The following is a 23,702-nucleotide window of genomic DNA, read 5'->3' as shown; positions in this document are numbered from 1 at the left end:
AATATTATGGGTGGAGGTTTGGGACACGGGGTGTGGAGGTTTGGGACACGGGGTGTGGGGGTTGGGACACGGGGTGTGGGGGTTTGGGACACAGGGTGTGGGAATTTGGGACACGGGATGTGGAGGAATATTATGGGTGGAGGTTTGGGACACGGTGTGTGGCGGTTTTAGACAAGGGGTGTGGAGGAATATTATGTGTGGAGGTTTGGGACACGAGGTGTGGGGGTTTGGGACACAGGGGTGTGGGGGTTTGGGACACGGGGTGTGGAGGTTTGGGACACGGGGATGTTGAGGTTTGGGATCCGGGGTGTGGAGATTTGGGACATGGAGTGTGGAGGTTTGGTACACGGTGTGTGGGGATTTGGGACACGGGTGTGGGGGTTTGGGACACGGGGATGTTGAGGTTTGGGATACGGGGTGTGGAGATTTGGGACATGGGGTGTGGGGGTTTAGGACACGGTGTGTGGGGATTTGGGACACGGGGTGTGGGGGTTTTGGACACGGGGATGTTGAGGTTTGGGATACGGGGTGTGGAGGTTTGGGACATGCGGTGTGGAGGTTTGGGACACTATCTGTGGGGGTTTGGGACAGGGGTGTGGGGGATTGGGACACGGGCTGTGGGGGTTTGGGACACGGGGTGTGAGAGTTTGGGACACGGGGTGTCGAGGAACATTACGTGTGGAGGTTTGGGACACGGGGTGTGGAGGAATATTATGGGTGGAGGTTTGTGACACAGGGATGTGGAGGAACATTATGCGTGGAAGTTTGGGACACGGTGTGTGGGGATTTGGGACAGGGGGTGTGGGGGTTCGGGACACGGAGTGTGGAGGAACATTATGTGTGGAGGTTTGGGACACGAGGTGTGGGGGTTTGGGACACAGGGGTGTGGGGTTTTGGGACAAGGGGTGTGGAGGTTTGGGACAAGGGGATGTTGAGGGTTGGGATACGGCGTGTGGAGATTTGGGACATGGAGTGTGGAGGTTTGGGACACGGTGTGTGGGGATTTGGGACACGGGTGTGGGGGTTTGGGACACGGGGATGTTGAGGTTTGGGATACGGGGTGTGGAGATTTGGGACATGGGGTGTGGGGGTTTAGGACACGGTGTGTGGGGATTTGGGACACGGGGTGTGGGGGTTTTGGACACGGGGATGTTGAGGTTTGGGATACGGGGTGTGGAGGTTTGGGACATGCGGTGTGGAGGTTTGGGACACGGGCTGTGGAGGTTTGGGACACACGTGTGGGGGAGTGGGACACGGGTGTGGGGGATTGGGACACGGGGTGTGGTGGTTTGGGACACGGAGATGTTGAGGTTTGGGATACGGGGTGTGGAGGTTTGGGACACGATGTGTGGGGTTTTGGGACACGGGGATGTTGAGGTTTGGGACACGGGAATGTTGAGGTTTGGGACAAGGGCTGTGAAGGAATATTATGGGTGGAGGTTTGGGACACAGTGTGTGGCATTTTTGGACAAGGGGTGTGGAGGAATATTATGGGTGGAGGTTTGGGACACGGGGTGTGGAGGTTTGGGACACGGGGTGTGGGGGTTGGGACACGGGGTGTGGGGGTTTGGGACACAGGGTGTGGGAATTTGGGACACGGGATGTGGAGGAATATTATGGGTGGAGGTTTGTGACACAGGGATGTGGAGGAACATTATGTGTGGAAGTTTGGGACATGGGGTGTGGGGGTTTAGGACACGGTGTGTGGGGGTGGGACACGGGGTGTGGGGGTTTGGGATATGGGGTTTGGAGGTTTGGGACACGAGGTGTTGGGGTTTGGGACATGGGGTGTGGGGGTTTGGGACACGGGGTGTGGAGGTTTGGGACACAGGCATGTTGAGGTTTGGGATACGGGGTGTGGAGATTTGGGACATGGGGTGTGGGGGTTTAGGACACGGTGTCTGGGAATTTGGGACACGGTGTGTGGGGATTTGGGACACGGGGTGTGGGGGTTTGGGACACGGGGTGTGGGGGTTTGGGACACGGGGATGTTGAGGTTTGGGATACGGGGTGTGGAGGTTTGGGAGATGGGGTGTGGAGGATTGGGACACGATCTGTGGGGGTTTGGGACACAGGGGTGTGGGGGTTTGGGACAAGGGCTGTGGAGGAATATTATGGGTGGAGGTTTGGGACACGGTGTGTGGCGGTTTTAGACAAGGGGTGTGGAGGAATATTATGTGTGGAAGTTTGGGACACGAGGTGTGGGGGTTTGGGACACAGGGGTGTGGGGGTTTGGGACACGGGGTGTGGAGGTTTGGGACACGGGGATGTTGAGGTTTGGGATACGGGGTGTGGAGATTTGGGACATGGAGTGTGGAGGTTTGGGACACGGTGTGTGGGGATTTGGGACACGCGTGTGGGGGTTTGGGACACGGGGATGTTGAGGTTTGGGATACGGGGTGTGGAGATTTGGGACATGGGGTGTGGGGGTTTAGGACACGGTGTGTGGGGATTTGGGACACGGGGTGTGGGGGTTTTGGACACGGGGATGTTGAGGTTTGGGACACGGGGTGTGGAGGTTTGGGACATGCGGTGTGGAGGTTTGGGACACAATCTGTGGGGGTTTGGGACACAGGGGTGTGGGGGATTGGGACACGGGCTGTGGGGGTTTGGGACAAGGGCTGTGGAGGAATATTATGGGTGGAGGTTTGGGACACGGGCTGTGGAGGTTTTAGACAAGGGGTGTGGAGGAATATTATGGGTGGAGGTCTGGGACACGGGGTGTGGTGGTTTGGGACACGGGGTGTGGGGTTTGGGACACGGTGTGTGGGGGTTTGAGACACGGGCTGTGGAGGTTTCGGACACGGGTGTGAAGGATTGGGACACGGGTGTGGGGTATTGGGACACGGGGTGTGGGGATTTGGGACACGGGTGTGGGGGTTTGGGACACGGGGATGTTGAGGTTTGGGATACGGGGTGTGGAGATTTGGGACATGGGGTGTGGGGGTTTAGGACACGGTGTGTGGGGATTTGGGACACGGGGTGTGGGGGTTTTGGACACGGGGATGTTGAGGTTTGGGATACGGGGTGTGGAGGTTTGGGACATGCGGTGTGGAGGTTTGGGACACGGGCTGTGGAGGTTTGGGACACACGTGTGGGGGAGTGGGACACGGGTGTGGGGGATTGGGACACGGGGTGTGGTGGTTTGGGACACGGGGATGTTGAGGTTTGGGATACGGGGTGTGGAGGTTTGGGACACGATGTGTGGGGTTTTGGGACACGGGGATGTTGAGGTTTAGGACACGGGAATGTTGAGGTTTGGGACACAGTGTGTGGCAGTTTTGGACAAGGGGTGTGGAGGAATATTAAGGGTGGAGGTTTGGGACACGGGGTGTGGAGGTTTGGTACACGGGGTGTGGGGGTTTGGGGCACGGGGTGTGGAGGTTTGGGGCACGGGGTGTGGAGGCTTGGGACACGGGGTGTGGGGGATTGGGACACAGGGTGTGGGGGTTTGGGACACGGGGTGTGGGGGCTTGGGACACGGGGTGTGGGGGCTTGGGACACGGGTTGTGCGGGCTTCGGACACGGGGTGTGGATGAATATTATGGATGGAGGTTTGGGACACGGGGTGTGGAGGTTTGGGACATGGGGTGTGGGGGTTTGTGACACGGTGTGTGGAGGTTTGGGACATGGGGTGTGGGGGTTTGGGACAAGGGGTGTGGAGGAATATTATGGGTGGAGATTTGGGACACGGGGTGTGGTGGTTTCGGACACGGGGTGTGGGGGTTTGGGACAAGGGGTGTGGAGGAATATTATGGGTGGAGGTTCGGGACACGGGGTGTGGTGGTTTAGGACGGTGTGTGGGGGTTTGGGACATGGGGTGTGGGGTTTGGGACACAGGGTGTGGAGGAATATTATGGGTGGAGTTCGGGACACGGGGTGTGGTGGTTTCGGGCACGGGGTGTGGGGATTTGGGACACGGGGTGTGGAGGTTTGGGACACGGGGTGTGGGGTTTGGGACATGGGGTGTGGTGGTTTGGGACACAGTGTGTGGGGGTTTGGGACACAGGGTGTGGGATTTGGGACACGGGGTATGAGGGCTTGGGAACGGGGTGTGGGGATTTGGGACATGGTGTGTGGGGGCATGGGACACAAGGTGTGGGGGTTTGGGACATGGGGTGTGGGGCTTGGGACACGGTGTGTGGGGGCTTGGGACACGGGGTGTGGAGGAATAGTATGGGTGGAGGTTTGGGACACGGGGTGTGGAGGTTTGGGACACCGTGTGTGGAGATTTGGGACACGGGGTGTGGGGGTTTGGGACACGGGGATGTTGAGTTTTACGATACGGGGTGTGGAGGTTTGGGACATGGGGTGTGGGGTTTAGGACACGGTGTGTGGGGGTTTAGGACACGGTGTGTGGGGGTTTGGGACACGGGGATGTTGAGGTTTGGGATACGGGGTGTGGAGGTTTGGGACATGGGGTGTGGGGTTTAGGACACGGTGTGTGGGGGTTTAGGACACGGTGTGTGGGGGTTTGGGACACGGGGATGTTGAGGTTTGGGATACGGGGTGTGGAGTTTTGGGACATGGGGTGTGGGGGTTTAGGACACGGGGTGAGGTGGTTTGGGACACTGGGTGTGGGGGTTTGGGACACAGGGGTGTGGGGGGTTGGGATACAGGGTATGGAGGTTTGGGACACGGGGTCTGGGGTTTGAGACACGGGGGGTGGGGGTTTGGGACATGGTGTGTGGGGGTTTGGGACACGGTGTGTGGCGGTTTGGGACACAGGGTGTGGGGGCTTGGGACACGGGGTGTGGAGGAATATTATGGGTGGAGGTTTGGGACACGGGGTGTAGGAGTTTGGGAAACGGTGTGTGGGAGTTTGGGACACGGGGTGTGGAGGAACATTACGTGTGGAGGTCTGGGACACGGTGTGGAGGAATATTATCGGTGGAGGTTGGTGACACAGGGATGTGGAGGAACATTATGTGTGGAGGTTTGGGACACGGGGTGTGGGAGTTTGGGACACGGGGATGTTGAGGTTTGGGATACGGGGTGTGGAGGTTTGGGACACGGAATGTGGGGGTTTGGGACACAAGGTGTTGGGGTTTGGGACACAGGGGTGTGGGGGGTTGGGACACGGGGTTTGGAGGTTTGGTACACAGGGTGTGGGGGTTTGGGATACGAAGTGTGGGGGTTTGTGACACAGAGTGTGGGGGTTTCGGACACAGGGTGTTGGGGTTTGGGACACGTGCTGTGGTGGTTTGGGACACAGGGGTGTGGGGAATTGGGACACGGGGTGTGGTGGTTTGGGACAAGGGCTGTGGAGGAATATTATGGGTGGAGGTTTGGGACACAGTGTGTGGCGGTTTTGGATAAGGGGTGTGGAGGATTATTATGGATGGAGGTTTGGGACACGGGGTTTGGAGGTTTGGGACACGGGGTGTGGGGGTTTGGGACACGGGGTGTGGGGGTTTGGGACACGGGGTGTGGGAGTTTGGGACACGGGGTGTGGAGGAATATTATGGGTGGAGGTTTGTGACACAGGGATGTGGAGGAACATTTTGTGTGGAAGTTTGGGACATGGGGTGTGGGGGTTTAGGACACGGTGTGTGGGGGTGGGACATGGGGTGTGGAGGTTTGGGATATGGGGTGTGGGGGTTTGGGATACGGGGTGTGGGGGTTTGGGACATGAGGTGTTGGGGTTTGGGACATGGGGTGTGGGGTTTTGTGACATGAGGTGTTGGGGTTTGGGACACGGGGTGTGGCAGTTTGGGACACGGGGTGTGGAGGAACATTACGTGTGGAGGTTTGGGACACGGTGTGGAGGAATATTATCGGTGGAGGTTGGTGACACAGGGATGTGGAGGAACATAATGTGTGGAGGTTTGGGACACGGGGTGTGGGAGTTTGGGACACGGGGATGTTGAGGTTTGGGATACGGGGTGTGGAGGTTTGGGACACGGAATGTGGGGGTTTGGGACACAAGGTGTTGGGGTTTGGGACACAGGGGTGTGGGGGGTTGGGACACGGGGTTTGGAGGTTTGGGACACAGGGTGTGGGGGTTTGGGATACGAAGTGTGGGGGTTTGTGACACGGGGTGTTGGGGTTTGGGACACGTGCTGTGGTGGTTTGGGACACAGGGGTGTGGGGAATTGGGACACGGGGTGTGGTGGTTTGGGACAAGGGCTGTGGAGGAATATTATGGGTGGAGGTTTGGGACACGGTGTGTGGCGGTTTTGGATAAGGGGTGTGGAGGATTATTATGGATGGAGGTTTGGGACACGGGGTTTGGAGGTTTGGGACACGGGGTGTGGGGGTTTGGGACACGGGGTGTGGGGGTTTGGGACACGGGGTGTGGGAGTTTGGGACACGGGGTGTGGAGGAATATTATGGGTGGAGGTTTGTGACACAGGGATGTGGAGGAACATTATGTGTGGAAGTTTGGGACATGGGGTGTGGGGGTTTGGGATACGGGGTGTGGGGGATTGGGACATGGGGTGTGGGGTTTTGGGACATGAGGTGTTGGGGTTTGGGACACGGGGTGTGGGAGTTTGGGACACGGGGTGTGGAGGAACATTACGTGTGGAGGTTTGGGACACGGGGTGTGGAGGAATATTATGGGTGGAGGTTTGTGACACAGGGATGTGGAGGAACATTATGTGTGGTAGTTTGGGACACGGTGTGTGGGGATTTGGGACACAGGGTGTGGGGGTTTGGGACACGGGGTGTGGAGGAACATTATGTGTGGAGGTTTGGGACGGGAGTATGGGGGTTTGGGACACAGGGGTGTGGGGGTTTGGGACGCGGTGTGTGGGGATTTGGGACACGGGGTGTGGGGATTTGGGACACGGGTTGTGGGGGGTTTGGGACACGGGGTGTGGGGGGTTTGGGACACGGGGATGTTGAGGTTTGGAATACGGGGTGTGGAGGTTTGGGACATGAGGTGTGGAGGTTTGGGACACGGTGTGTGGGGATTTGGGACACGGGGGGTGGGGGTTTGGGACACAGGGATGTTGAGGTTTGGGATATGGGGTGTGGAGGTTTGGGACATGGAGTGTGGAGGTTTGGGACACGTGCTGTGGGGGTTTGGGACACAGTGGTGTGGGGAATTGGGACACGGGGTGTGGTGGTTTGGGACAAGGGGTGTGGAGGAATATTATGGGTGGAGGTTTGGGACACGGTGTGTGGCGGTTTTGGACAAGGGGTGTGGAGGAATATTATGGGTGGAGGTTTGGGACACGGGATGTGGGGGCTTGGGACACGGGGTGTGGGGGCTTGGGACATGGGGTGTGGGGGCTTGGGACATGGGGTGTGGGGGTTTGGGACACAGGGTGTGGGGTTTTGGGAGATGGGGTGTGGGGGCTTGGGACACGGGGTGTGGAGGAATATTATGGGTGGATGTTTGGGACACGGGGTGTGGGAGTTTGGGAAACGGGGTGTGGAAGAACATTACGTGTGGAGGTTTGGGACACGGGGTGTGGAGGAACATTACGTGTGGAGGTTTGGCACACGGGGTGTAGAGGAATATTATGGGTGGGGGTTTGTGACCCAGGTATATGGAGGAACATTATGTGTGGAGGTTTGGGACACGGTCTGTGGGGATTTGGGACACAGGGTGTGGGAGTTTGGGACACGGGTTGTGGGAGTTTGGGACACGGGGTGTGGAGGAACATTACGTGTGGAGGTTTGGGACACGGGGTGTGGAGGAATATTATGAGTGGAGGTTTGTGACACGGGGTGTGGAGGAACATTATGTGTGGAGGTTTAGGACACGGTGTGTGGGGATTTGGGACACGGGATGTGGGGGTTTGGGACACGGGGATGTTGAGGTTTGGGATACGGGGTGTGGAGGTTTGGGACATGGGGTGTGGAGGTTTGGGACACGTGCTGTGGTGGTTTGGGACACAGGGGTGTGGGGAATTGGGACACGGGGTGTGGTGGTTTGGGACAAGGGCTGTGGAGGAATATTATGGGTGGAGGTTTGGGACACGGTGTGTGGCGGTTTTGGACAAGGGGTGTGGAGGAATATTATGGGTGGAGGTTTGGGACACAGGGTGTGGGGGTTTGGGACACGGGATGTGGGGGCTTGGGACACGGGGTGTGGGGGCTTGGGACATGGGGTGAGGTGGTTTGGGACACTGGGTGTGGGGGTTTGGGACACGGGGTGTGGGGGTTTGGGACACGGGATGTGGGGGCTTGGGACACGGGGTGTGGGGGCTTGGCACATGGGGTGAGGTGGTTTGGGACACTGGGTGTGGGGGTTTGGGACACAGGGGTGTGGGGGGTTGGGACACAGGGTATGGAGGTTTGGGACACGGGGTGTGGGGTTTGAGACACGGGGGGGTGGGGATTTGGGACACGGTGTGTGGCGGTTTGGGACACGGGGTGTGGGGTTTGGGACACAGGGTGTGGGGGCTTGGGACACGGGGTGTGGAGGAATATTATGGGTGGAGGTTTGGGACACAGGGTGTGGAGGAATATTATGGGTGGAGGTTGGTGACACAGGGATGTGGAGGAACATTATGTGTGGAGGTTTGGGACACGGGGTGTGGGAGTTTGGGACACGGGGATGTTGAGGTTTGGGATACGGGGTGTGGAGGTTTGGGACACGGAATGTGGGGGTTTGGGACACAAGGTGTTGGGGTTTGGGACACAGGGGCGTGGGGAGTTGGGACACGGGGTTTGGAGGTTTGGGACACAGGGTGTGGGGGTTTGGGATACGAAGTGTGGGGGTTTGTGACACGGAGTGTTGGGGTTTGGGACACGGGGTGTTGGGGTTTGGGACACGGGGTGTGGGGGTTTGGGACACGGGGTGTGGGGGTTTGGGACACGGGGTGTGGGAGTTTGGGACACAGGGTGTGGAGGAATATTATGGGTGGAGGTTTGTGACACAGGGATGTGGGGGAACATTATGTGTGGAAGTTTGGGACATGGGGTGTGGGGGTTTAGGACACGGTGTGTGGGGGTGGGACATGGGGTGTGGAGGTTTGGGATACGGGGTGTGGGGGTTTGGGATACGGGGTGTGGGGGTTTGGGACACAGGGGTGTGGGGAATTGGGACACGGGGTGTGGTGGTTTGGGACAAGGGCTGTGGAGGAATATTATGGGTGGAGGTTTGGGACACGGTGTGTGGCGGTTTTGGACAAGGGGTGTGGAGGAATATTATGGGTGGAGGTTTGGGACACAGGGTGTGGGGGTTTGGGACACGGGATGTGGGGGCTTGGGACACGGGGTGTGGGGGCTTGGGACATGGGGTGAGGTGGTTTGGGACACTGGGTGTGGGGGTTTGGGACACGGGGTGTGGGGGTTTGGGACACGTGCTGTGGGGGTTTGGGACACAGGGGTGTGGGGAATTGGGACACGGGGTGTGGTGGTTTGGGACAAGAGCTGTGGAGGAATATTATGGGTGGAGGTTTGGGACACGGTGTGTGGCGGTTTTGGACAAGGGGTGTGGAGGAATATTATGGGTGGAGGTTTGGGACACGGGGTGTGGGGGTTTGGGACACGGGATGTGGGGGCTTGGGACACAGGGTGTGGGGGCTTGGGACATGGGGTGTGGGGGTTTGGGACACAGGGTGTGGGGTTTTGGGACATGGGGTGTGGGGGCTTGGGACACGGGGTGTGGAGGAATATTATGGGTGGATGTTTGGGACACGGGGTGTGGGAGTTTGGGAAATGGGGTGTGGAAGAAGATTACGTGTGGAGGTTTGGGACACGGGGTGTGGAGGAACATTATGTGTGGAGGTTTGGGACACGGTGTGTGGGGATTTGGGACATGGGGTGTGGGGGTTTGGGACACGGGGATGTTGAGGTTTGGGATACGGGGTGTGGAGGTTTGGGACATGGGGTGTGGAGGTTTGGGACATGTGCTGTGGTGGTTTGGGACACAGGGGTGTGGGGAATTGGGACACGGGGTGTGGTGGTTTGGGACAATGGCTGTGGAGGAATATTATGGGTGGAGGTTTGGGACACGGTGTGTGGCGGTTTTGGACAAGGGGTGTGGAGGAATATTATGGGTGGAGGTTTGGGACACGGGATGTGGGGGTTTGGGACATGGGGTGTGGGGGCTTGGGACATGGGGTGTGGGGGAATATTATGGGTGGATGTTTGGGACACGGGGTGTGGGAGTTTGGGAAACGGGGTGTGGAAGAACATTACGTGTGGAGGTTTGGGACACGGGGTGTCGAGGAACATTACATGTGGAGGTTTGGCACACGGGGTGTGGAGGAATATTATGGGTGAGGGTTTGTGACGCAGGGATATGGAGGAACATTATGTGTGGAGGTTTGGGACACGGTGTGTGGGGATTTGGGACAAGGGGTGTGGGAGTTTGGGACATGGGGATGTTGAGGTTTGGGATATGGGGTGTGGAGGTTTGGGACATGGGGTGTGGGGGTTTAGGACACGGTATGTGGGGGTTTGGGACACGGGGTGTGGGGGTTTGGGACACAGGGTGAGGAGGAACATTACGTGTGGAGGTTTGGGACACGGGGTGTGGAGGAATATTATGGGTGGAGGTTCGGGATACGGGGTGTGGAGGTTTGGGACATGGGTTGTGGGGGTTTTGGACATGGTGTGTGGGGGTTTGGGACACGGTGTGGAGGAATATTATGGGTGGAGGTTTGGGATACGGGGTGTGGAGGTTTGGGACATGGGGTGTGGGGGTTTAGGACATGGTGTGTGGGGGTTTGGGACACGGGGTGTGGGGGTTTGGGACACGGGGATGTTGAGGTTTGGGATACGGGGTGTGGAGGTTTGGGACGTGGGGTGTGGGGTTTGGGACACGGGGTGTGGAGGAATATTATGGGTGGAGGTTTGGGACACAGGGTGTGGGGTTTGGGCTACAGAGTGTGGGGGTTTGTGACACGGAATGTCGGGGTTTGGGACACGGGGTGTTGGGGTTTGGGACACAGGGGTGTGGGGGGTTGGGACACGTGGCTTGGAGGTTTGGGACACGGGGTGTGGGGGTTTGGGATACGGAGTGTGGGGGTTTGTGACACGGAATGTGAGGGTTTGGGACACGGGGTGTTGGGGTTTGGGACACAAGGGTGTGGGGGGTTGGGACACGGGGTTTGGAGGTTTGGGACACGGGGTGTGGGGGTTTAGGATACGGAGTGTCGGGGTTTGTGACACGGAGTTTTTGGGTTTGGGACACGGGGTGTTGGGGTTTGGGACACAGTGGTGTGGGGGGTTGGGACACGGGGTTTGGGGGTTTGGGACACAGGGGTGCGGGGGTTTGAGACATGGGGTGTGGGGGTTTGGGACACGGTGTGTGGGGGTTTGGGACACGGGGTGTGGGGGCTTGGGACACAGGGGTGTGGAGGAACACAACCGATGTTAGGAGCCAGTGCTGTTCATGCCACTGGAAGTAACCAACTCTGTTTCGGATACTGAGCCCAGCTCTCTGAAGCTTTCAGAATGATGCCTGTGAATGGGACAACTTCTCAAGGAGAGGAGGTCAAAGGAGATCATCTTCTGACTTTAGCTATATTTATTCCTCATACTTTGTTAGGTAGTTAACAGATGGGTTGGATTTCCCCGGACAGCGTGGAGAAGAGTAATATGCAAGCCTTGCCCTCTTTCACACCATTAGCACCAATCAATACATCATGCGCCAAACTGAATCTGCCTGAAGAAATACAATCTGTTTGTCAGATGCACTGTCCCATATCTGAACATATACATCAAAGACAACCGTGCTGCAAAGACTATGAATAGATGACATATATAACAGATACTGGTCTAGCCAATATCCAGTAGTCTACAGCCAGTGTAGGTCATTCCTGGCTGTATTCAGTGCTGCCAGCCTCCTGTGGATCATGTTTCTGGTGCACTTTAGTCACCACTGAACTAGCATTCGCAAACCTGGCCACTATGCTGGCTGTTCTCCCAGACACATGAGCATCATCACAAGGACTAGACAGGGAAGAGGACTGCAGTTGTATCAGTGCTATGAGAATTCAGGACAGCAGTTGGAAGCACACTAACAGGCAAAGGAATTGGTGAAGGGGATGCGGCAAGATGAACACGAGAATAACAATTTTATTCAGGCATGGGTAAGTGGTGCAGCAGGTATAGCGGCTACCTCACAGCCACAGAGACCTTGTTCCCATGAGCTAACTGTGTGGAGTGTGCACGTTCTCCTTGTGAGCATGTGGATTTCCCCAGGGCCTCCTGATTTCCTCTTATTCCAAGTACAGGTAGAAGGTGGGTGGGGAGTCACAATCCTTTGAGCTAGAAAATGTTTCAGAGAAATAAATGAGGAAAGATTAATGGGGTTGTGCAGAGAGCCAGTATAGATATGAATAGCTTGCTTCAGGGTTAACATATGAGAAGGCAGCGCAAGTTAAATGCTGGTAAGGATCCTTATGGAGTGATAGTCAGAGTACAGGTGGCACAGCTCATTACAACAGGACTATATACAACTACTTACAAAATGTGTAAGATTTAACTGAAGACAGAAGGGTGCGTGGGTGTGCAGAAGGCACTGTGTCTTTACGTGGGTGGGCAACTCTGAATCCCTGCTTTTTAAACTGCACGCTAACAATTCAAAAGGTACAGCAACCCCCCAGATAGAGTGACTAATGAAGAGGATCACAGAAAGACAGAGCGACTCCATTCATTATGTGTGCCTGGAATTCCACCCAACACACTCAGCCCCATTACTTGCCAGCAGAAAATCTCATTACCACTATTTACATGATTAGTGTGGAATTACACATCAATTCTAATACACATCATTTTTATTGCAGATAATTAAACATTTAAATATGAGACTGCTATGACATTTTAATTCTGATAATAAAATGCAAACTGCTGAACAAATAGATGGTGATAGTTTTGTGGCATTTTAATCAGGTGCTTCCAGAGGCTGCCCAGACTGTGAGGTAATAGTGCCTACCCCCTACATGCATTATTGGTCTCAGTACCAGCCAAAGGGCAAGTACTAGGAACAATGAAGCACAGGCACCATCAGGAACACATGACCAAAGAGGAGGTTTTCAAGGAAATGGTTGCAGGTCTGACCTACAACCAGCTACTACTAGAACATGAACACACAGGAACATGAACCAAGAGGAGGGATTCTTTTTTGCATCTTACCTTGCCACTTCCATAAATTTCCCACCTCACTTTCGTCATGTCCCCCACATCAATCATATAGCAACTCACCTCCTCAGACCAATAACACCTCTGGCACCTACCTCAAGATCTCCTCCCCCTCCTGTACCCTCCCTAGTGTCACAATCCCTTCCCCTTCCCGTACCCCATTTAGAGTCACAATCCCCTCCCCCTCCTATACCCCATTCAAGAGGGTTACCAATGCTTCTATTTACACTCACTTTGTGTCATCAGAAAACCCAGTACAGAACCCACCAACCCTCTGCCCTCACCTCTACCTTCTCTCCTGCATTAATACTCTCCCCATGCTAATTCAGTGGAAAGTCTCCAGTCCAGTTTCTTGGGACTGTCAGGCCTGAAAGCATATATTACCAGGCTCAAGTACAGCTTCCACCCACCGTTATAAGATCATTAAATGGTTCCCAAGTGTGATAAATAGGACTCTTGACCTCATAATCTACCTCATTATGATCCCGTACCTTATTGTTTGAAGAAGAAAGCCCTTAACTCCGAGTGGAGTCATCGGGACACCGTCATGAAGGCGTTTCTTCAGCAGGCTTTCTTATTTTTACAACGCCGAGTTGCTAGCTCGACGCTCAACCCAGCACAGATGGAAAGCGTGTAAGGGAGCCAGCTGGATTTGAACTCGGGAGCCTTCACTCCGAAGTCCGGCACCACCTTATTGTTTACCTGCATTGTATTTTCTCTGTAGCTGTTACACTTTATTCTGCTTTGCTATTGGTTACTTTGTTCTACCTCAATGCACTATGAAATGATCTTATCTGTATGAACAGAATGCAAAACAAGTTCCTCACTGTACCTTAGTTCATGTGGCAATGATACCAATTCCAATTCCAGTTTGGATTACAGGCCAGTTTTAATGATAGAGTTCATCACTGAGCGTTGGAATTGTGCACCCCCTTTCATTTTAAATGTTACTTTACTTGGCACATTATGTTTTACATAATAGGTATCCATTAGTCTCGTGAGACCATGGATTTGAGCCTTGGAAGGTTTCCAGGGCAAAAGCATGGGCAAGGTTGGATGGAAGTTGCCCACGCTGCAAGTCTCCCCTCTCCACGCCACTGATGTTGTCCAAGGAAAGGGTACTAGGACCAACACAGCTTCGCACCGGTGTCGTCGCAGAGCAATGTGTGGTTAAGGGCCTTGCTCAAGGACACAACACGCTGCCTCAGCCAAGGCTCAAACTAGTGACCTTCAGATCACTAGACAAATGCCTTAACCACTTGGCCATGCGCCAACACGCTCTTTACAAGTAATATTATGAATAAGTAGGTTCCTAAGGATGTCAAAGCCGGGGCTGGTAGTGGGAATAAGCTCCCACTGCCGAGAAGTGCTCCAAATAGCATGCGTCTCTAACAGCCTCTGAGAACCAAGTCCAACTCTTGGCCTTCACGTGTGGCTTAGCTACTAGTCCCGGCGGAACTGTTTCTACTGATAAGAGGAGGGACAAAGGTGGACCACTGGCACCTCAAAACCAGTTGCTTTGAGCAGATGGGGCTCGTCAGCCTTGGATGGCAGCCCACCTAGGAGAAGGAAAACTCTGATTTTAAACCTCCGTTGCTTTGTGGCCATACCCACCCATAGGAAAGGCTTCAGGAGTAAACCCCGAAGAAGAAATCCAGAGCTGGGTCCCTAAGGCAGTTTGATGTTGTTGACAACTTCACTCTGGCAACTTCTGCGAAGACACTGGTGCCAAGCTGTATCGGCGCTTGCTCTTCCCTTGGACTACATCTGTGTCGTGGAGAGGGGGAACCTGCTGCATGGGCAACAGCCGGTTCTTCAAATCTTCCCACCCAGGCTTGCGCTGCGGAGAGGACACAGTCCACCAGAGGTGCAAACCCATGATCCCCTTGGATCGACAGCTGCCTACTATGAATAAATAAATCTTACTAAGATATATTTATTGTATTAATTCAATGGACACATTAACAGTCATAAATATTTTTTGAACAATCACTACTGAAATCTACATTTTGGATCGTTCTGGAAAACAAATATTTGGACTGGGAATCTTCTGGTATGTTGTCCTTAACTTGATGAGCTTTTATTTTATGAAACAGTTCCTGTAAAATGTCATTTGAAAATCCACAGATTACAGCCACTGCTGCACAGTAATAATTAAATCCACTCCATAAATATTCCCAAATGCCACCATATTGCCTAATGTGTTATGTTCTGGTTGTCATTACCAATGAGAGATTCCAGGATTTTGAGGAGATCTGACTAGTCTTTCATTCCCTAATTTTCTCTCCAGTAATAGTGTTATAGTTTACATTATAAATACTTCTTTATATAATGAAGTAACAAAATATTCATTAATCCTGCACATGTTTCATAATCCTCTAACAACAATTTCTCCAAGAACCTGCATTATTTTACCTAGATGTGAAAGCTCTCACAAACATTTTTTTTTAATTACTTGCTAATTTGCTTTCAAAATCTGCCTTCTCCCCTTTTATCCATTTTTTGCTCATTGGCTGATGCTTCCTAAAACTCTTCCAATCCTTGGAATACTATTCTTGGTATTCTAAGCCTCTTATTTTAATCTTCTTTTAATGATTACACTTAACTGTAGAACATGTATTCAGCAGCATAAGAAATACTTATAACCATGGTAAACCAAGGATTAAACTGTGGATCCAGCAATCCAGATGGCTGACTAAATATCCAGTGATACATTCAAGTTCTCCCATGGCACCATGGAAAAATTAAACTCAGTTAATTAAATCTTTTTTTTAAGCACACAACAATATGTTTAATCAGACCACAAAACTATAAAAATCATTAAAACTATAGTCTGGCTCACTTTTGTTCTCAAAAGGAATGGAAATTCCTATCCTTGTCCGCTTTGCTCAACACTTGATTAGAAACATGTGGATTACTGAATTGACATTACCTGAGAATTAAAGAAACAGCTTGTGCAACTGTCTGAAGTTTACTCAATGCTCTATGGTTGACTACTGCTATAAAATTTGGGACGGTATCGTTTGGACATCTAAAATTAAAACAGAAAATGGTGGAAACCCTCAGCAGGTTGGTCTGCATCTGTGGAAGAAAAACTCAATTAACGTTTCAGGTTCAAGTCCTTTCGTCATAACTGGGTTTGTCCAAAGACAAAAAGGGAAAAAGACACCATGGAGGGTGAACAAGGCAGGCGAGAAAGATAGAAATCTCACATCAGAGCAAAACAGAACTTCTTCAGGTTTGGAGGTCCTGAAAGAGAAGTAGCAGTGAATTCAACTAGAAAGAGAAAATTAAAAAGAAAACTTGCAGATGTTGGGAATCTAAACTAAAACCAGAAAATGCTGGAAGTACCCAGAAGATGAGGTTGCATCTGTGGGAAATAATCGGAATTTAATATTTTCGGCCAAAGACTCTTCATCAGGATTCATAGGATTCATTTTCCAAGGAAGATACAATAATACTAGAGGGAAACAACAGGAATTCTGCAGATGCTGGAAATTCAAGCAACACACATCAAAGTTGCTGGTGAGCGCAGCAGGCCAAGCAGCATCTGTAGGAAGAGGTGCAGTTGACGTTTCAGGCCGAGACCCTTCGTCAGGATTAACTGAAGGAAGAGTGAGTAAGGGATTTGAAAGTTGGAGGGGGAGGGGGAGATCCAAAATGATAGGAGAAGACAGGAGGGGGAGGGATAGAGCCAAGAGCTGGACAGGTGATAGGCAAAAGGGGATACGAGAGGATCATGGGACAGGAGGTCCGGGAAGAAAGACAGGGGGGGGGGACCCAGAGGATGGGCAAGAGGTATATTCAGAGGGACAGAGGGAGAAAAAGGAGAGTGAGAGAAAGAATGTGTGCATAAAAATAAGTAACAGATGGGGTACGAGGGGGAGGTGGGGCCTTAGCGGAAGTTAGAGAAGTCGATGTTCATGCCATCAGGTTGGAGGCTACCCAGACAGAATATAAGGTGTTGTTCCTCCAACCTGAGTGTGGCTTCATCTTTACAGTAGAGGAGGCCGTGGATAGACATGTCAGAATGGGAATGGGATGTGGAATTAAAATGTGTGGCCACTGGGAGATCCTGCTTTCTCTGGTGGACAGAGAGTAGATGTTCAGCAAAGCAGTCTCCCAGTCTGCGTCGGGTCTCGCCAATATATAAAAGGCCACATCGGGAGCACCGGACGCAGTATATCACTCCAGTCGACTCACAGGTGAAGTGTTGCCTCACCTGGAAGGACTGTTTGGGGCCCTGAATGGTGGTAAGGGAGGAAATGTAAGGGCATGTGTAGCACTTGTTCCGCTTACACGGATAAGTGTCAGGAGGGAGATCAGTGGGGAGGGATGGGGGGGACGAATGGACAAGGGAGTTGTGTAGGGAGCGATCCCTGCGGAATGCAGGGGGGGGGAGGGAAAGATGTGCTTAGTGGTGGGATCCCGTTGGAGGTGGCGGAAGTTACGGAGAATAATATGTTGGACCCGGAGGCTGGTGGGGTGGTAGGTGAAGATACCTCCTCTTATTTACCCCTCGATCGTGACCCCACTAAGGAGCACCAGGCCATTGCCTCCCACACCATCACCGACTTTATCCGCTCAGGGGATCTCCCATCCACTGCTACCAACCTTATAGTTCCCACACCCCGCACTTCCCGTTTCTACCTCCTACCCAAGATCCACAAACCTGCCTGTCCTGGCCGACCTATTGTCTCAGCTTGCTCCTGCCCCACCGAACTCATTTCTGCATACCTCGACACTGTTTTATCACCCCTTGTTCAATCCCTTCCGACCTATGTTCGTGACACTTCTCACGCTCTTAAACTTTTCAATGATTTTAAGTTCCCTGGCCCCCACCGCTTTATTTTCACCATGGATGTCCAGTCCTTATATACTTCCATCCCCCATCAGGAAGGTCTCAAAGCTCTACGCTTCTTTTTGGATTCCAGACCTAATCAGTTCCCCTCTACCACCACCCTGCTCCGTCTAGCGGAATTAGTTCTCACTCTTAATAATTTCTCCTTTGGCTCCTCCCACTTCCTCCAAACTAAAGGTGTAGCTATGGGCACCCGTATGGGTCCTAGCTATGCCTGCCTTTTTGTTGGCTTTGTGGAACAATCTATGTTCCGTGCCTATTCTGGTATCTGTCCCCCACTTTTCCTTCGCTACATCGACGACTGCATTGGCGCTGCTTCCTGCACGCATGCAGAACTCGTTGACTTTATTAACTTTGCCTCCAACTTTCACCCTGCCCTCAAGTTTACCTGGTCCATTTCCGACACCTCCCTCCCCTTTCTAGATCTTTCTGTCTCTGTCTCTGGAGACAGCTTATCCACTGATGTCTCCTATAAGCCTACTGACTCTCACAGCTATCTGGACTATTCCTCTTCTCACCCTGCATCTTGCAAAAACGCCATCCCCTTCTCGCAATTCCTCCATCTCCGCCGCATCTGCTCTCAGGATGAGGCTTTTCATTCTAGGACGAGGGAGATGTCTTCCTTTTTTAAAGAAAGAGGCTTCCCTTCCTCCACTATCAACTCTGCTCTTAAACGCATCTCCCCCATTTCACGTACATCTGCTCTCACTCCATCTTCCCGCCACCCCACTAGGAATAGGGTTCCCCTGGTCCTCACCTACCACCCCACCAGCCTCCGGGTCCAACATATTATTCAACGTAACTTCCGCCACCTCCAACGGGATCCCACCACTAAGCACATCTTTCCCTCCCCCCCTCTCTCTGCATTCCGCAGGGTTCGCTCCCTACACAACTCCCTTGTCCATTCATCCCCCCCATCCCTCCCCACTGATCTCCCTCCTGGCACTTATCCGTGTAAGCGGAACAAGTGCTACACATGCCCTTACACTTCCTCCCTTACCACCACTCAGGGCCCCAAACAGTCCTTCCAGGTGAGGCAACACTTCACCTGTGAGTCGACTGGGGTGATATACTGCGTCCAGTGCTCCCAATGTGGCCTTTTATATATTGGCGAGACCCGCCGCAGACGGGGAGACCGCTTTGCTGAACATCTACGCTCTGTCCGCCAGAGAAAGCAGGATCTCCCAGTGGCCACACATTTTAATTCCATATCCCACTCCCATTCTGACATGTCTATCCACGGCCTCCTCTACTGTAAAGATGAAGCCACACTCAGGTTGGAGGAACAACACCTTATATTCCGTCTGGGTAGCCTCCAACCTGATGGCATGAACATCGACTTCTCTAACTTCCGCTAAGGCCCCACCTCCCCCTCGTACCCCATCTGTTACTTATTTTTATGCACACATTCTTTCTCTCACTCTCCTTTTTCTCCCTCTGTCCCTCGCAATATACCTCTTGCCCATCCTCTGGGTCCCCCCCCACCTTGTCTTTCTTCCCGGACCTTCTGTCCCATGATCCTCTCGTATCCCCTTTTGCCTATCACCTGTCCAGCTCTTGGCTCTATCCCTCCCCCTCCTGTCTTCTCCTATCATTTTGGATCTCCCCCTCCCCCTCCAACTTTCAAATCCCTTACTCACTCTTTCTTCAGTTAATCCTGACGAAGGGTCTCGGCCTGAAACGTCGACTGCACCTCTTCCTATAATACTAGAGGGTATAGCTTTAAGGTGAGGAGAATGTTTTTTACGCACTGAGTGGTGGGTGCCTGAAATGGGCAGTGCTGGAATCAGATAAGATAGTAATATTCAGGAAAAATTTAGACAGGCAGGGAATGGAAGGATATGTGCAGTCAGATGTGTAGTTTAAAGTGGCATTATGGTCAGCACAGGCAGCATGGATAAAAGGGAGTTTTCCTGTACTGTATTGTTTTAAGTTTCATGGCTACTCAGATCAACTGATGCTGGGTTTCCACCTGAAATGTCACCAATTCCTTCATCCTCCCCCCCCCACCCACACAAAAGCTGTTCAACCGGCTGAATTCCTCCAGCAGATTGCTTGTTGTGCTATAAAACTATCTTTGTGTACAAGGTCTCAGGGACATGAAACAAGGAACAGTTTAACCAAAAGTAGTTAAAGGTTATTCACAGTTAAGCCAAAAACTGCAGATCATAGAAAGTCATTATCGCTTGTATGAGACCTCAGAGCACTGAATTCAAACCTTTGAACTTCAGTATTGCCCGATGCCGGCCCCCTAGGCCTGAGTCGACGTAGTAGTAACTTCAGTGGTCCTAGTTCATTAAATGGTCAGTGAATCTGCTCCATCAACACTTCCAGCATGGAACAGCGACAGGATCCAGGGGGAATGTATAGCATGAATAATTCCTGCTTTGAAAGAGAAAGAAAAGACAGATGGTATATCTTACCTCTGTCCTATAATTGGTTCTGCATTTCCTGCAAATGTACCATAATCCATCCCATAGAAATTCAGTCCCAGTAGAATCTTACTCCTCCAGTTTGCTTCGGGATCCAATTCCTCAACGCAGGCTTGTATCCAGGGGATAGGAGAGTTGGGGCCAGGTCTGGAAGGCAAATGGAAGGTCAGCTCTCAAAGCTACAACACATTGAACTGGATCAAACCTGCAGCAAATCATACAAACTGAATCCAAACTAAGGAAAAGAACAAAATGAAAGCCTAAAGATTCTAGAGAAAAAAAGAAATTTGTTGGAGGATCTTGGCCAGTATCTATCCAGGGAGATGGAGAGTCGACATTTTGGACCTTCATCAGGAATAAAACAAGGCCCAAAACATTAACTGTCTATTTCCCTCTACAGATGCTGCCTGACCCACTGAGTTCCTCCAGCAGTTTGTTTTTAGCTTCAGATTTCAGCATCTGCAGCCACTTATGCCCCTGAAATATTTAATGTGCAATGCAAATGCAAGTCCTGAAAACACAAGTAATTTTCAAGAACCTAGTTAGTTAGCAAAGTGTGACTTTGAATATTGGCACTGGCATCAGAGATTTGATAAGTAGCTACCAATAGTGAGTAAAGTTTTGGAAGATCACGTTTGTGATTTAAAGAAGATCGTTGGCCACTTATGGAGAACCAGGTTTTCCTGGCACTCTATTTATTGTATTACTGCTCAGATAGAAGCTTTTTCCCAGCACATTGGTGTGGTGCTGGTAATAGTTGGTGGTGGTACAGACACATGTTTACCATGCAAAGCCAACAGAACGTGCATGGAGGATATTCACCCTACCCTCAACGGACACACGGAATAGGTCCTTTGGAAATAGAGGCAGAGAATATTGAGGAATCAAAGGCGACTTTCCACTGAACTTGCATTTCTTCAGTATGGGCACAATATGAATGAGGGGCTGTCATGCAGAATGCCATATAAAACTTATTGAGATCAACCTTCATTTTATTTTGCAAAACTATCTTGAAAAAGTAACCAAACTACAGCGTGGCCCTTTGAAAAGTCAACACCTTCTCTTCTGGAACTCAGAAGTTAAGTCCGAGTCTTGAACTATTTTCTTGATCCATAGGTAAAAAGCACTACCCTTAGCTCCTAGCTCCAATCCACACACCCTATGCCTGGCCATTGCTCCTGAGTGGAGCTAGATTACACCTCCCTATGTTCACATTTAAGTGTTCCTTCCTTCGCAGCAGGGGACTGACTGTCTGTACCAGCAGCCTGCTGATATCTGTTGGCGTCTGTATTTCCCTGGAACTGCCATTCTCTCTTCCAGCTCATGTCCCAAAACTGGTACCAAAGAAAGACAGTGGCAGTGGAGATGATGGATAGGAGGGAGGTCAGTTTGAGTAGGGGCAGTTCTTCCCTGTCTCAATCTCTGCTCCTTCTCATAGCCCAGTTCCAGCTTGTAAGATTCACCACTCTCTGGAATGAGAGGGAAGTGGAACACTGCACTGTACTTGTGAGAACCGAGGCTCAAGACAATGATGGACAAGGTGTGGCTATCTCCCCGGCAACACTCCACTTAACCAATCAGCACTGAACCCATAATAATGGTTCTGTGCACACAAGCACATACAAACATATGTACACATATACATGAACGAACACACACACACACACACACAGGGTCACAAACACATCCAGACACACACATACACAGGGATACGAACACCCACAGGTACATAAACACACAAACATGGTCCTGGAGATAAGGGGTAGGTGGGACCAGATCAGGTACAGTGTAGGTGAGATGCAAACCCAGTGTCAGAGACCCAGAGAAAGAATCACATTCTGCTTTAGACTTGGTGGCTGTAATGACACCATGATAAAGGGTGGAACTGCCTCATCACAGATCTTACCGAGGTGTGCTCGAGTAGTCATACGTCATGAGACTGAATCCATCCACAATTTGCACCAGCTGGTCAAAGTCCTGCTTCCTAAACATCCCAGACTGATTGGTCCTTGAAAGTGGAAGAGACAAAGTCAGCTTTGATAATTAACAGCAGGAACAGGGTGTTGCATTGACAAGCGTTATTGATCCTTATCTGATGCCACTCAACCCATGAGGTACTGGGCCAAGTCCACTACCTTTTGTAGGATTTTCTGCTCAAAGGATTGGCGTTCCCATACCAGGCCATAATGCAGCCAGTCAATACACTTTCCACCACACATCCATCGAAGTTTACCAAGGTTTTTGATGACATGCTGAATCTCTGCAGACTCCTGAGGAAGTAGAGGTGCTGTCATGCTTTTTTTGCAATCTGAGATAGTGACACCCAGGATTTTAAAGTTACTGACCCTCTCCACCTCTGCTACTCTGATCAGGACTGGCTCATGGACCTCTGATTTCCCTCTCCTGAAGTCTATAATCAGCTCCTTGGTCTTGTTGACATTGAGTGAGAGGTTGTTGTTATTACACCACTCAGCCAAATTTTCAATCCCCCTCTTGTATAGAAACATAGAAACATAGAAAATAGGTGCAGGAGTAGGCCATTCGGCCCTTCGAGCCTGCACCGCCATTTATTATGATCATGGCTGATCATCCAACTCAGAACCCTGCACCAGCCTTCCCTCCATACCCCCTGATCCCCGTAGCCACAAGGGCCATATCTAACTCCCTCTTAAATATAGCCAATGAACTGGCCTCAACTGTTTCCTGTGGCAGAGAATTCCACAGATTCACCACTCTCAGTGTGAAGAAGTTTTTCCTAATCTCGGTCCTAAAAGGCTTCCCCTCTATCCTCAAACTGTGGCCCCTCGTTCTGGACTTCCCCAACATCGGGAACAATCTTCCTGCATCTAGCATGTCCAATCCCTTTAGGATTTTATACGTTTCAATCAGATCCCCCCTCAATCTTCTAAATTCCAACGAGTACAAGCCCAGTTCATCCAGTCTTTCTTCATATGAAAGTCCTGCCATCCCAGGAATCAATCTGGTGAACCTTCTTTGTACTCCCTCTATGGCAAGGATGTCTTTCCTCAGATTAGGGGACCAAAACTGCACACAATACTCCAGGTGTGGTCTCACCAAGGCCTTGTACAACTGCAGTAGTACCTCCCTGCTCCTGTAGTCGAATCCTCTCGCTATAAATGCCAGCATACCATTTGCCTTTTTCACCGCCTGCTGTACCTGCATGCCCACTTTCACTGACTGGTGTATAATGACACCCAGGTCTCGTTGCACCTCCCCTTTTCCTAATCGGCCACCATTCAGATAATAATCTGTTTTCCTATTTTTGCCACCAAGGTGGATAACTTCACATTTATCCACATTAAATTGCATCTGCCATGAATTTGCCCACTCTCCCAACT

General features: G+C 51.8%; 1 protein-coding gene across 1 annotated transcript in view; it reads right to left on the bottom strand.

Annotated features, from left to right (window-relative positions):
• Positions 1 to 23,702, bottom strand: part of chid1 (chitinase domain containing 1) — a 315,372-nt gene that overhangs the window by 196,326 nt on the left and 95,344 nt on the right. The window contains exons 8-9 of the mRNA XM_072272154.1: positions 22,250 to 22,351; positions 20,335 to 20,490 (exon numbers count right to left, since the gene is read on the bottom strand). Of these exons, the coding sequence (XP_072128255.1) occupies positions 20,335 to 20,490; positions 22,250 to 22,351 (258 nt within the window). The remainder of the gene's footprint in view (positions 1 to 20,334; positions 20,491 to 22,249; positions 22,352 to 23,702) is intronic.

The sequence above is a fragment of the Mobula birostris genome, chromosome 11 (assembly GCF_030028105.1).
Source record: "Mobula birostris isolate sMobBir1 chromosome 11, sMobBir1.hap1, whole genome shotgun sequence".
Lineage (NCBI taxonomy): Eukaryota > Metazoa > Chordata > Chondrichthyes > Myliobatiformes > Myliobatidae > Mobula > Mobula birostris.
The sequence above is the reverse complement of the archived record's forward strand: the minus strand, read 5'-3'. Positions and strand labels throughout refer to the sequence as shown.